Raw genomic sequence first — 14376 nt, forward strand, 5'->3', positions numbered from 1 at the left:
CACCCCGCCCCCCCACCAATAGGGGGGACGGCGGAGGGAAGGCACCCGGGCCCCCCGCCCCCATCCCGCCAGCTAAGCAACTGTGGCCCACTGAGGCCTCTCATTACCCGGTCTGTAGGCCCCAGGAATCCACCCGCAGTGCACCGGGCCCACACTCCTCCACATACTGCCCCATCTAGAGCCACCCGCTAAATCAGAGAATATACATCAATTGAGTAACCCAGCAGGCTGTCCCGCCATATCCACATGTATGAATTAATCATTATCAGACCCCAATGTCCATTGTCTCTATACACTGTAATAATTAGCCTCCCCATGCAAGTGGCACAAGTACCCACTGTGTCCAAGCCCTGTGTGCATGAGTGAGGTCAGGGAGAGAGAGAGCCTGGAGTCCATCATCCCACCATACCCCTTCAATGGCTGTGTGCCTGATTGTGATCTGTTATAGCTTGCAATACTTGCGGTTTTCCTCATGTAGCTGCCAATTCTTTCTAATGATTGCTCGGAGCTGCCTGCCATTCCAGTCGCATCCTATGCTTTGATGAAACTTGTGCAGGTTCTATTTGAGGGTGGATACCCCACTTTTTCAGCTTTACGGCTCCATCTTCTGGAGTTAATATTGGTGTCATCGCTCCATCTTTCACCACCAACAGTTTCGTTGGATACCCCCATCTATATCGTATGCCTTTATTGCGAAGCGCCGCTGTAATTGGCGAGAATTATTTTCTTTTCCGGAGAGTTGCCGCCGATATGTCAGGGAAAATCTGTACCTTGGCGTAATCTTCTGGCGGTTGAGGCTTATTCCTACTGGCGTGCAGAACATGTTCTTTGACATGAAAGTAGTGGGCACGTAGCAGGATGTCTCTGGGTGTGGAGTCTGGAAGATGGCGCGGGCGAGGCACTCGGTGCACCCTATCCAGTAGCAGCATATCAGTCGGGATTTCTGGAGCGTACGCGTGCAGCATACCTCTCACATACCCCTGCAGATCATCTGGAAGCACTGATTCCGGCACGCCTCGCAGCCTTAGATTGTTTCGCCGCGATCTATCCTCCATGTCCGCTAGCTTGGCCTCGGTGAGTAGTCGTTTTTCTTCCAAGTTTTCAACGTGAGAAGCTAAGTCGTTATGTGCCATCGCGACTTCATCCATTTTGGATTCCATGTGTGAGGTTCTGTTGCCGATGTCTTGAACATCCTTGCGTAGAGCCTCCACAGTAGTCTGCCAGGATCCAATAAGCTTTTGGGAGAGGTTTTCTAGAGCTTTAGCTAAATAGCTTTTTGTTAAGGCCTCTCCGTATTCCGGCCCATTTTGTTGTGTGCTATCGTCTTCAGAGCCGTCGTCGCCATCTTGTGTGGCATTTGGTAGGTCCAAATTCACCTGCTGCATTTTTTGATGAAAAAAAAATCATTTTCTCCGCTTTGGTTGCGTTCTTCTTTCCTTTATTGTGTGACATTTTCATATATGGGTGCTGGATGCTGTTCTGTATAGTTAGATTAAAGTGGATTATCAGCCCATGTGCCGGAGCTAAGGATTATGCATCCATCTTGTCCGGCGGTTAGCCACGCCCCCAGAAAATATGTAATTTTTAAGAGAAAGAAGAAGGGATAAGACGTAATTTTGTTCTTAAACAGTTTTCAGTTATTCAACAACGTTGTTGCTTGGCCACCTAAATATCGTTGACAGCACATATGCAGATATTTCTGATATCAAATATTTAACTAGTTGTACCATAGTTTAACGTGTAGATCTGTAGTGTATGCTCTTCTGGAGAGGAAGATTTTTTAATAATGTACAAAATTTGTCTCAAAGAACAAAATGGCTTTACTCGCCACCTTTGAAGAACTACCAACTGTCAGGTCCCCTGCCCCCGCGCCGCTTGCGGCGACCTTGCTTACCTCATCACAGCGAGCGGCATCATCTGCTCCCTGTCTCCAGACTGGCAGTGTGTCTGACGCTGCCCGCTCCAGAGCAACTTACTTATATGTGTGCTGCCCCTGGTCATGTGACCCGGCACACAGTGATGACCTCAGAGACCACAAGAAACTCCTCCCACGTGTTGTGGTTAACACTAATTGGAGATTAGCCAATCAGACACACCCTGTGTGTAAATAAGCTAACCCCTCCCTTGCCTCAGTGCCCTGTTGTGGTCTTTGATTTATCATTGAGCGTTGCACTTGCTATTTGGATTTCCTGGTTACTGATATTTGGCTTTGTCTCTCGTTATTCCGTCTCTCTGTTTCCCTTGATCTCGGTTCATGTTTTGACTATCCCTTTTTGCATAACCCGACCATTCTAAGGATCGGTATTGCAATTCTCTCTACTCTGTCCTGTCTGCGTGTTAGGGTTCCCTAGTGAACGTTACACCAACATCATTCTTCATTGCTATCAGATGTGATCTTATGGTTTACAATGTGTCCAACACACCAAGCAAAGCTATGGAAAATACTTTAGTTACCATAACTTTTTAAGTAACATAATAATACCATAGTCCCACTATGTTCATGTATTTAATTTGGTAGAAACTGATTAATTCTAGATAATGTTTTCCTAACACACGATTGTAAGGTTATGCCCAGATTGCCGATGTCCCCCATCTGATCAAATTTAAATCAGTAGGATTTAATTTCAATACTTTGAATAAGCATCCAGTTCAGCTCTACTTGGTTCACTAAACTTCAGCCAACGTAGGGGTTTGGATTTTCCACAAAATTAATGGAGCATGAAGATAATGTCACAAGCTTGTGCGCCAACGCTCATCACGGTCATAAGGTCTCTTTCTCTTTGTCAACTTTATTTCCACATAAATATATTCCAGTGGAGTTCAAAAGCTTGGGCCAAGGTCTTTTACTGGAATGTTTTTCAGTAAGTAGTGGTGTCTACTAGCAGGATGAGGACAAAACAAGATAAGACAAAGATTGTTTGTTACCTTTCAACTTAAAACATGAATATCCCTAACACTGTAGAATGATGGGACATAACAGCCACTTGGTCAAACTGGTCAATTTTCTACCTGCCTGTGCTTCAGATTTTGTAAAAAAAAATAAAAAAATGAACTACCTAAAATAGTGAGTGTTAGGTCAATTATGGTTAGACTTGTGACTTAAGTTCTTCTGAAAATAAATGGTCTGAATTGCTAAATTTTGGTCGGGACCTCCAATGTTTTGCTGTGGGCTGCTTTGGTTAGGCCTAAATTCGGTTATGAAACTGAAATTTCTAAGAAAGAGACAGGATTAATTGCGTGACAGTTGGCCAGTTCTTGCTAGCCAAATGCCAAATTAAAGAGTTAAAAAAATAATAATAAGCCCTCACATTAGTAAAGAACAATTCTATACCTCCTCCATGCCCCGAAAGGCAAGGTGAGTCCTACACTGATTGAACCTTACCTCATTCACATTCAATGTCTATTTTTATAACAAAAATTGTACTGTATAGAACTCCAAAGTGTACCTCACTTACACCAATACGATATACAAAAAAACAAGCAAATCTATACAACGTCAAAGAAGTAGGAGTATAGATCAAAAAGGGGGTAGCACACACATATACAGAGATCTTGGAGGAGTCTAGAGAATAAAAAAAAATCACACAATAGTGAAGTATGCAGAGAAAAAGTGACTCAATCCCGGAGGTAGAGAACTTACAAGAGCCACTGATGGTCTGCGCTTATCTCCCCTTTCTTGCGGGGTGTCTGAGGAAGGTGCTTGTCTCTCTTTGAAAGAATCTTGCAAAATAAATAAGGATGCTCTCGATGTGCCAGGCCTTCAAAAAGGGAAGAAAACCATATAGAGCAGTATTGTTAAAAGAAATTACAATTTATTGCACTGATTGCACTTACATTCAAACTGCACTCAGCCAGCATGTCTCCACTAGCAAGTGAAACTGTTTGAAAAAGTCCATAAAAAACGACAAGTGGAATAGTAGTCAGATGGCAGAAGAAAGGAATATGCATAAAATGAAAAACAATTAACAACTGGAAAACAAACATCCAGGTCCTAAATCCAACGCGTTTCATCTTAAGTAGACTTCTTCAGGGATATCAGATGAAACAGAGAATATCTTCCTTATATATTCATAAATGTAGGTGGTCTTCGATTTTGCCGCGAAAATTCTCACTTCCGGGTTTCGTCAATACTTGTTTCCCATTGGGTAGCTGTGGTGACGTCCGCATTCATGACGCGGACATTCAATACTTCCGCGTTCCACCCTGGAACACATATGTTGACGTCTACGCTAGCAATGTAGATTTGTAGAACTTCCGTGTTTCACCCTGGAACGCATATCGGCACTGGCTGAAAGCAACCAAAAAAAAAAACAAGCGTTCCAAACTGGAACGTCTCCAACATCCAAAGACATAAAGAAGAAAGGACTGTCCAGTTCGCATATACTCTTTACACATATAAAGGAAACAATATAAAAATACATAAATACTACACGACTAAAATAATATGAGCATATTCATAGGACCAAAATAAAGGTACCACTAAATGTATATGTATATATCATATGGATAAAAAAAAACATATAAAGTATCTATAAAATAGGGATTAAAAAACAGTACACAAAAATATAAATATAAAATAATATATAAATATAAACCTAAATAAAAATGAGAAAATGCAAAAAGGAAAAAAGGGATAATAATAAAAATGAATCATATAAAAATAAAAGTAAAAATAAAAATAAAAATAAATAAAAGTAATACCAAACAACATCTTAATCCTATGGACCTGCCCATGTACAGATGAACAAAACCTTATACTTATGCCCATTATTCCCAAAAATTCTGTAAAAGAAACAACAATTAGTACAATTTATTCAGTATATAACAATACAAACCTGTATAAAGATGCACAGATATAGTATGAAGTGGTATACATCACAAAAAGAAAAAAAGTAAATTAAAATCAAAATAAATTATAAGCAACCATATGGTCCCCCCAAAAAATGTCCAACACAAGTATTTTGCTTAAATAATGTAAGGTCCAATATTCTCAAAAGGGGACTTAATCCATTAAATAATGAGTTCTAATATTAAAGGAGCCCTGTTAAATCAATATCTTGATTAAGACCTACCCCGAGGGTCTTTAAAGTATAGATCCAATATGCTTCCTTCTTAGCTAAATCATTTATTTTATTTCCTCTCCTCCAATTATTTGTAATTTAGTCTATACCTATAGCAATAAAAGTAGACCAGTTAAACATAGTGCAAGAGTTACAATGCTTAGGTACACCGTGTTCTACTTTATTGGTCCTAATATTATTAAAATGTTCACTTAGTCTAATGTGGAGTTTTCTGATAGTTCGCCCTACATATTGAGCCCCACATCCACATTGTAGTAAATAAATCACATATGTGGATGTGCAATGTATAAACTTTTTTATAGTATATGTCTTATTGGTATAAGATCCTGTAAAGGACTCAGTCCTTCTTTTTTGATGAACACATGTAGAACACGTGCCACATTTATGAAAACCCGGAGTCTTTTGAGATTGTAGAAAACATTTTCTTGGACTTTTTGTCTGTCTAGGTAAGAGACTAGGTGCTAATTGATTTTTTAAATTATCCGCTTTTCTGAATATAACTACAGGTTTTTCAGTTATCACTTTTCCTAAAATGTCGTCTTTTTTTAGGATAGCCCAATATTTATTAAGGATTTTTTCTATCTTTTTGACCTGGGAATTATATTTCGTTATAAAAGCAAATTCAGTATGTGTACTTTTTGCATTATCCTTTTGTCTAGTGTTTTTATTCATTAGAAATTCTGCACAATCTTTGCTTTTTATCTGTGTGATATCTCTTTCTATCTGGTCTGTATTATTACCCTTTTCTAAATATCTATTTTTTATTATTCTGGACTGTTCTTCAAATACCTGAATGTTTGAGCAGTTTCTTCTCATTCGGGTTATTTGTCCCTTAGGGACATTATTAAGCCATGTCTGGTGATGTAAACTGGTCTTTTTTATTGCTGTGTTACAATCCGTTTTCTTGAAAAAAGTCTTAGTATTAAGAATGTCATTCTACACATACAAGGTTAAATCAAAAAAATCTATGGATTCTGTGTGGATATTGGAGGTAAATTTTAAATTATATTGGTTTGAATTTATGGTTTCAATGAAATTTTCAAGGCCCTTAACGTCCCCTTCCCAAATGATGAGTACATCATCTATATAGCGTCGCCAGAGGACGAGGTCCCCCCCAGGGTACGGCCCCAAGTGAATACATGAAGCCTCCCAATGGGACACGTACAGATTTGCAAAACTGGGGGCAAACCTCATCCCCATGGCGACGCCACACAACTGTAAATAAAAAATGGAATCAAACCAAAAAAAATTCTTGGTTAGAACGAAATGAATACAGGTTACTAAAAAATCAATCTGAACAGAACTGAAAGCATGTTGTTGGATTAACACGTCTCTGATAACCTCCAAACCCTTCTCATGGGAAATATTGGAGTACAGGGAGGTGACATCCACGGTAGCTAGTATGTAAGAAGATTTCCAAGTAAAAGACTGTGGGGTCTGAAGGATGTGTTTCGTGTCTTTAATAAAGGATGGACACGAAGGTACAAAAGGTTTTAAAAAGGAATCTACATATTCGGAGAGGTTACAAGACAATGAATTTATCCCACTAATAATTGGGCGACCAGGGGGGGTTAACAGACACTTGTGAATTTTGGGAAGAAAATAAAAAATCGCGATTTTACATGAAGGATTGAAAATGTATTGAAACTCCTGTGTGGAGATAATTTCTCTGTCAAGTCCTGTTTGGAGCAAAAGTCGAAGATCCTCCAGAAAGGACTTTGTCGGATCCTGTTCAAGTACCCTATATGTGGTGTCATCTCTCAAAATTCGGTATGCCTCCTTCATGTAATATTCTCTACTCATAATGACCGTACCCCCTCCTTTATCGTCCTCCTTTATAACCAATTTCGAATTATTTTTAAGTTTATTTAAGGCCTGTCTTTCTTTATTAGTTAGATTATATTTGATTTTATTTTGTTTACATTGAACTTTATCAAGGTCTGTTTGAACCAAATCGTTAAACACTTCTAAATATTTTCCTTTTTCATAAGAGGGGTAGAAATTTGACTTCATTCTTAAGGATGAGTGAACAATGGGAACCTCTTGTGGAAGAGATTCTAAAATATTTTTATTTGTAATATTAGTTTTGCTCCAGAATACTAGCATTTTTTTCCTGGTTTAAATTACGTTTTTCAAAAAAACATTTAACAGTCAATTTCTTAAGGAATTTTTGGTGGTCAATAAAAAGGTCGAAAGGTTTTATTCCTGCAGTGGGGGCGAATTTTAAACCCTTATCCAATAAGGATAATTCATGTGATATACACCTACACCTGATATATTAAAAATGCCAGATGGATCCTTTACTGTTGTTTGTGTGTGGGTGTTGGGGATGATAGAGATAATAGATCGTCTGGCTCTTCTAGTTCTGTGTATGGTCTCTTCTTTTTTGGGGAACTCAGAACCTGGAACCTGTTTGTTATATTTAATGTATTTTCTTTCTTTTGGTTTCGCCCCCTCCCTAAAAAAGCCGGGGACTGATGTGTATGTATGGTATGTGGTCCGTGAGAGGTTTCTGGATCATTACCTTGAAAGGACTTGGTTTGATGTTCTGTATAGTTGCTCCATCTAAAATCTAAAACCCTGTGTCCATGTGGCTCAGGGATAGACTTAGATGAAGGTTTATTGGGGAAACTATTAATGTCCTTTTTAAATTTATTTTTTGACCAATTTCTAATTTTTCCTTCTTTATAATCTATTTGGTCCCTCCTAAATTTGGTCGCTTTTATATTAGATATTTTGTCATCTACTACTTTTCTTTTTTTTTTAAGATCTTGTAATTAATTTCTAAATTTTTAGTATCTCTATGCAAAATTATCTCTTTTTTCATAATGTGGATCTCCTCTTCTATATTTTTTAGTGATCTTTTTTGAAAGTCAACAAGACTTTGAATATATCTTCTTGAACATTCATCACTGGCTTTAAACCACTCTTCCATTAATGTTTTATCTTCTGTACCATAGGCTGGTATTTTTAGAACTCTAAGACCCCTAGGGATGATGTCAGACGCTAGGTATTGTTCTAAAGAAGTTATCTCCCACCATTTTTTGGTTTCTTTCTCTAATAAATATTCACATTTTTCGAATTTTTTAGAAAGAGTATTATCTATTGGAATAGTTTGTTGGTGGAACAATGCGTTAATTCTTTTATTGCGTTCCTGTCGCATTTCATGATAGACATTATTAGATGCCATATGGGTATACAATACAGTAACAAGTGAGGAACAATAAACAAAATATAACAAAACTTGTACTGTATAGAACCCCAGAGAGACCAGAAAATAATGCTAACACCCCAAAGTGTACCTCACTTACACCAATACGATATACAAAAAAACAAACAAATCTATACAGCGTCAAAGAAGTAGGAGTATAGATCAAAAAGGGGGTAGCACACACATATACAGAGAATACAACCTGTATCCAACAGGGAAAGATCTTGGAGGAGTCTATTTTTGTTTGTTTGTTTCCTTGTTTTGTATTTCCCCTAATTGAAAATTCCCCTTAAAGTGGTGGGTTGTCTCTCCCCTCTGAAAGTGCCTGCGATGTGCCAAAAGCTGCTAACGTTTGCTGTCGCAGCTAGTAAATCACAATGGCACTGAAAGTTTGCTTTTTTGAAGTCTTAACACCATAACCACTAGAGCCCACTTTTGTGATTATGGTGCCAGGAGTGCCCTTGCACCCCAAACAATAAGTAGCCGTTAAACAGTTTCACGAGGTACTGAAAGGCACACAGTATTAGTACACTAGGAGAAGGGACCATACCCTTCAGGAGCCCTCCTGGTAAGCATGTATAACGGGACCCCATGCCATGTCGGTGTCAGGGGGGCCCATGCCGTTCGGTGTCAGCGGGGGCCCATTAAGCTGGATATCTTTTTATTTAGAGAGGTTTAGATTGATAATTTTCACTGGTCCTCTCCAAAGATGGCGCACTCTTTAGGACGAGGGTGACTGAAAGACAGACTCCAGCTTTTATAGATCTACAAATGCCATGATGGATATTTCAGGCTAAAAATTGCAATTCCCTTGTCCAGTCTTACTTGTTATAGTGAATAATCCCTATTAGATCTATGCTCTGCACTTTCTTCACAGGTGCTTCCATAATTATTAGACTAGACGCCCATTTATCTGTCAGGCAGTCGTTTTATTTATGTTTCCCTGAATGTAGAATTATCAAGAGCAACATGGGTGTCCCATACTTAGGTCGACAAAGCCATCTTTGTTCTGTTTCAGCTATTGATGCATTGACATTTGCAAGCAACAAGGGCTTTTATTCACCGTATGTAGAATATGTCTCTTTCATGACCTTACTTTTGGTCAGATTAAGTTGTTGCAGTTATAGAGCAGGGATTCGAAAAGTCGCAGGCCGCCATGGTGAATAAAGATTTTGTCCTGGCTCCTGGAATTCATCAGCCCGTTCCCACAGAGTAACATTTTAGTTGGGGCCTTCAACGTTCTGCAGTGGGCTGGCTTGGTAAGGCCTAAATTTTGGTTATGGAACTAAATTCTGGTGAAACCAGACACCAAGGACACCAAGGATTAATCGTGTGGCAGGTGGCCAGTGCTTGCTTGCCAACTGCTAAACTAAATAGTTAAAATAATAATAATAATAATAATAATCTGGATGGAATACGTCGGGATCCCAAGCCTGGCACCATTCCTCCTGCTTCCACTACACAAAGATACACGTGTTAATTTACATATTTTTTATGTAATATTTTATTTGTACATAAATAATAATAATAATAATAATAATAATAATACATGTTTAATCACAATTCAACAATTTGGAGGGTTACTTGCAAAAAATAATCAAAGTGATTTTTTTAATTTAAGGCCAAAGTAGTCAAACTGAAAGTATAGCTGACTTAGAGGATGTTTCTTTTTTGTCTATTTTCACCTTAAATTTGAAATTTAGTTGCAATTCTTACTTTAGTGTTCAATAAATATTTTCGTTGGATAAAAAATATTAATGTTAATTCTCCTTCCAGTAATTCTTATTGTGGATCACAACCAAGACTAACTCCAATCTGCCCTCCAACAAAAATCCTCAAATGTCTGCTTCTCTAATAACGGTGGAACTCTTCGTCTTACTGGTGGAGTTATAATAGGCGCTTCCGAGGTGAATATTGCATCAAAGTTGCTGACGTCTTCGGCTCCGTTGATGGTTGGCACAAATGGAGGTGTCACATTTTGTAATAACAATGCGTTCCAATCTATATGCTGGAAAGGAATGTGTAAGATAATGAGCATCACGTAAAAGCCAGTAAAATAACTATATACAATACAAAATAACAGCTAATATGCCCAAAAGGCTACATTTTGTACAGATCCCAATTGGATTCTCAAAACCGATCTTCAGACTAACTTAAAGGAATAGTCCAAGCATCATAACCACTATATCTTGGTGTAGTAGTTATGGTGACAGGAACTCTGTGGCACCCTACTAGTGTAAGTAGTCAAACTGTTTGTGAATGATGTGACAACTTACCTGGAGTCCGCTGGTTTCCTCCTCCTTTCCAGCCCCTAACCTCCCTGCAGTGAGCTAGCCTTGCAGTGCATGGAGGCACTCATTGGCTGAGAGTGCTCAGGTAACACTCTCAGCCACTGAGTCAACCTGCGACCAGAGCCCAGCGGACCCCAGGTAAGCTGCCAAAGCTTTTACAAATGGCTGCAGTGGTTATGGTTTTTGAAGTGTTTTGTTTTAAATCACCAGGATGGAGGGAGTTGTTTTTTTTAAAGACTAGTGAGACTAACATTAAATATGGGAAATACATCTGTTTTCAAAGATACATTTTATTACTTAGAATGTTTATTTAGCTTCCTTCCTAAATGACAATTCTACTTTAAAGTTGCTCTGCCATAATTTACAAACTCCATCAATGGGATCAACCTTACTTGGGATCTGGGAATTGACAGAACTTAACAAGAGAAACTTCTTTGCCAATCTTGGACTTGACCGTAAGACACAGTATTGCCTTGTTTGAATTTCAGTAAAATTTCAAAGCCGCTAATATGAATATCATACAAAGATTTTTTCTTGCCGAAAGTCTCACAATTTTTTTGTGACAAAACCACTTTAAGTGAGAAGACAAAACAAAGAAAACATGGGGACGTACTTGAAAAAAAGGATGGTCTTTCACGTCCTCTGCATCTCTCTCGCTGGATCCCAGACGCTTCACATGGTTTTTACTCAGTAACTGTAAAAGGAATTTTTTTAAATAGGTTTTTTTTTTTTACTACAGAGGGGGAGTGAATTCAAAAGTCAGTCTGCAAATCTGAGGTTAAAATATCAGATATAAAATGTATCTAACTCTAGTTTCCAGACTTGGCTCCTTCAGCCATGATGTCTCTCCTCTTTGCAAAATCAAAAACCCTGGCATTATGCCCACCGGAGACCGGGCTCTGCATCTGCCACGCGGCAACTACCTGCATGCTTACATACAAGCCACTAGTGGGTAATAATGCAGGATTATGGGTATCATAGAATGAGAGAGCAGATATGCCGTGTTTTGTTCTAAAACTCTGTAATAATGAATGTTTCTTTACCTGCATTAACACACACAGCTAGATACATCCAATTCAAGGTGTATATAGTATTGAGAAATTTGCATGGCCAATAAAAGAGCTATTGGGAACACATAAAATAAAAAAAACTGATACATTCCATGTGCCACAGATCACCCGGAACTCCATTCTATTCTACACATGCTACAGAAGTTTATAGAACTCAGGTTTCTAGGGTTGAATCACCACTCATCAATGGCGAATAGACATTCTGAGCTCGGGTCGTATGCTATATTAAATTTGCATGGTGACTTACCCTACTTAGTATTGAAGTGGCTTTACTAGACAATGACGCTGGTATTTTCAGTTTACGTTTGGCAATATTAGCATATAACGTCTCAATATCACGGCCTTCAAAGGGTAACTAGAGAAAAAATAAATTTTAAAAACCACAGGTTAAGTTTTAAAAAGTTGTAAAATTCAGAAGTAGACAGTTGAGCAATGAATGAATACTTTAGGATTTTTATAATGCTAGTAGTACAGATGACACAATGTGTTGTGTGAGTGTATGAAAGTATAATATGTGCAGGAGAACTATAAACTGTCATTATATACATCACCGGGTGTACTGCAGGGGAGTGAAATGCGTCTGGCGAAGCTCTGTGATTGGCTGGAATTTTCAAAAACACTGAACAATTTTCACGTCAGCATGGAATCGCTATTTTTGAGCTGTCAGACAAAGGACTGGAAGATCTATATTCTAATTAATTTTCTCCTGGTATTTTTATTTATTTACTTTTTTAATTGTAATCTAGTATTATTTTGTACAGTTATATTGGGTTATGGTGGCTTTTATTATTTTTGTAAGGAGAGAAAAAAATTGGAATACGAAAGACTTCAATAAGTAACTATGTGGGATGTTTATTAGGGTCAGAAATACTGAGCATCTTCTCACCGTATTTCGGTATTTGTAAAGAAGCAGTATACAGAGGGTTACACACTATGTACGGACACAACGCCAGCCACTGAGCTACTGGACATGGGCCGGAGCAGAAGGCGGGGATGAGTCATTGGTAAGAGATTTTTTTCACTCTCTGGGAAATAAATCACAGAGTGGGGGGTGTTTGGCAGCCAAATGTTTTTCGTGGGAATCAATAGTCAGGGGTAATTTACATGGTATTGACACGAATTGGGAATGTAGCTATGTGGGGATCTATTATGGGAAGGAGAATGTGAGATGTGATTTGGATGAGGATGGACTCATATAGTTAAATGCCAGGCAAACGTGTGATAAATGAGTGGAAAAATAACTGTCAGGGAGTGTGGGGTCTGTGTCTGAAAGGGAGGAGTTAATTCATTGGCAGAGAAATTATGGGGGGTCTCTTTTGGGGTGGGATGGGATGGGATGGGGTGGGGTGGGAGAGTGAAATTATTGGAGGGGAGACCCAAAAAAAGTAATAAAAAAAAAAATAGAGCATCGTTTTCTATAAAGAATGGTGTTATGTTAAAAGCAAATACTTGGCAGAATCTCTTTATATTTTCTAATCAGAAATCTGTCTGTAAATTCTTAATGAAAGATTCTTCTTACGTATCTAGTTAGCATTACGTAAATAACCACTCCGAAGCTCCACCAGTCCACAGATCTTGTATATGCCATGCGCTTGGCCATTTCAGGAGCCATATAATTAGGAGTTCCACAAAGGCCGATGAGTCTATCTCCGTATCCGACTCCTTAGAAATAGAGAAAATAGAATTGTATATTAGCTGAGGATAGATGTTCAGTTTTAGCAATTTACATTTCAAGATGACTTCCAGTTCGGTGTTTTGCTGCCACAACTGCTCATAGAATTTCCCTCCGAATCTGGATTTATACCATTAAAAAGTGGGGGGGGGGGTGCGGTCTCAACGCTAACGAGAGCAGACGCATGTCGGCTAAGCTCCCACGGCCGGCATACTAAACGGCGGATTTCGGGGCTCCTACCTACCCTTACCCCGCCCGAGATCGAACTAAACAGCTCACCTCACAATGGGGAAGAAAGCAAAGAAGCTCAAAACCCTTACCGGGAACGGCACCCGCGATATCGCCGACCTCCTACAACCGCGGCCTAGGCCCAAAATGGCGCCGCAACTTGACTCATACTACACATCCTCCGAGGATGAAACTCTGGATGCACCGGATGAAATCCCCTGCTCGGTGAGCATGATTAGCCCACGAGTAGAGGAAGACCTGACAGCCCCAGCGACTAAAGGGGATATTAAGACTCTGCTGTCAAATATAAGAGCCTTTTTCAATGCAGACCTGAACGTAATACGGGAGGATGTAACAAAGGTGACTGCCAGAGTACAGGCCAACGAGGACACCATCACCTCCCTAGCCCAAAAGCAAGCAAGTAACACAGAGCTACTGCTGCAGCTCCAAGCATCACACAAGACCATGCAGGTCAGACTGGATGCCCAGGACGATGCGAGGAGACGCAATAACCTTAAAATAAGGGGCATAGCCGAATCAATTACGGAACAAGAGCTGCCCCATTTTTTACGCCGGCTATGGACTACCCTGCTGCCGCAGCGCTCTGCAAAGAGCATACAGATAGACGGCTATTACAGGCTTGCCAAATCAAACAGGGCCCCGGCCGGAGTGCCCCGAGACGTCCTGATACGTTTCCCACTGCTTCGCGACAAGCTGGCCCTACAGGACAGTATAAAATCCAGAACACTCCTCAAGTTTGAGGAGATGCAACTTCAATTCTTACAAGATCTATGCCGCTCTACCCTGGAATGGAGACGATCCT

The 14376-nt window shown here is 39.4% G+C and overlaps 1 protein-coding gene across 1 annotated transcript; it reads right to left on the reverse strand.

Annotated features, from left to right (window-relative positions):
* Nucleotides 1-10096: 10096 nt before the first annotated feature.
* On the reverse strand, nt 10097-13312 carry LOC134569116 (serine/threonine-protein kinase N2-like). The gene is made up of 4 exons (XM_063428019.1): nt 13173-13312; nt 11901-12008; nt 11197-11277; nt 10097-10300 (listed from the first exon to the last, which is right to left on the reverse strand). The coding sequence occupies exons 1-4, from the start codon at nt 13263-13265 to the stop codon at nt 10097-10099; spliced, it is 486 nt and encodes a 161-aa protein (XP_063284089.1). The 5' UTR covers nt 13266-13312.
* Nucleotides 13313-14376: the final 1064 nt, after the last annotated feature.

Source organism: Pelobates fuscus, chromosome 7, assembly GCF_036172605.1.
Source record: "Pelobates fuscus isolate aPelFus1 chromosome 7, aPelFus1.pri, whole genome shotgun sequence".
Classification (NCBI taxonomy): domain Eukaryota; kingdom Metazoa; phylum Chordata; class Amphibia; order Anura; family Pelobatidae; genus Pelobates; species Pelobates fuscus.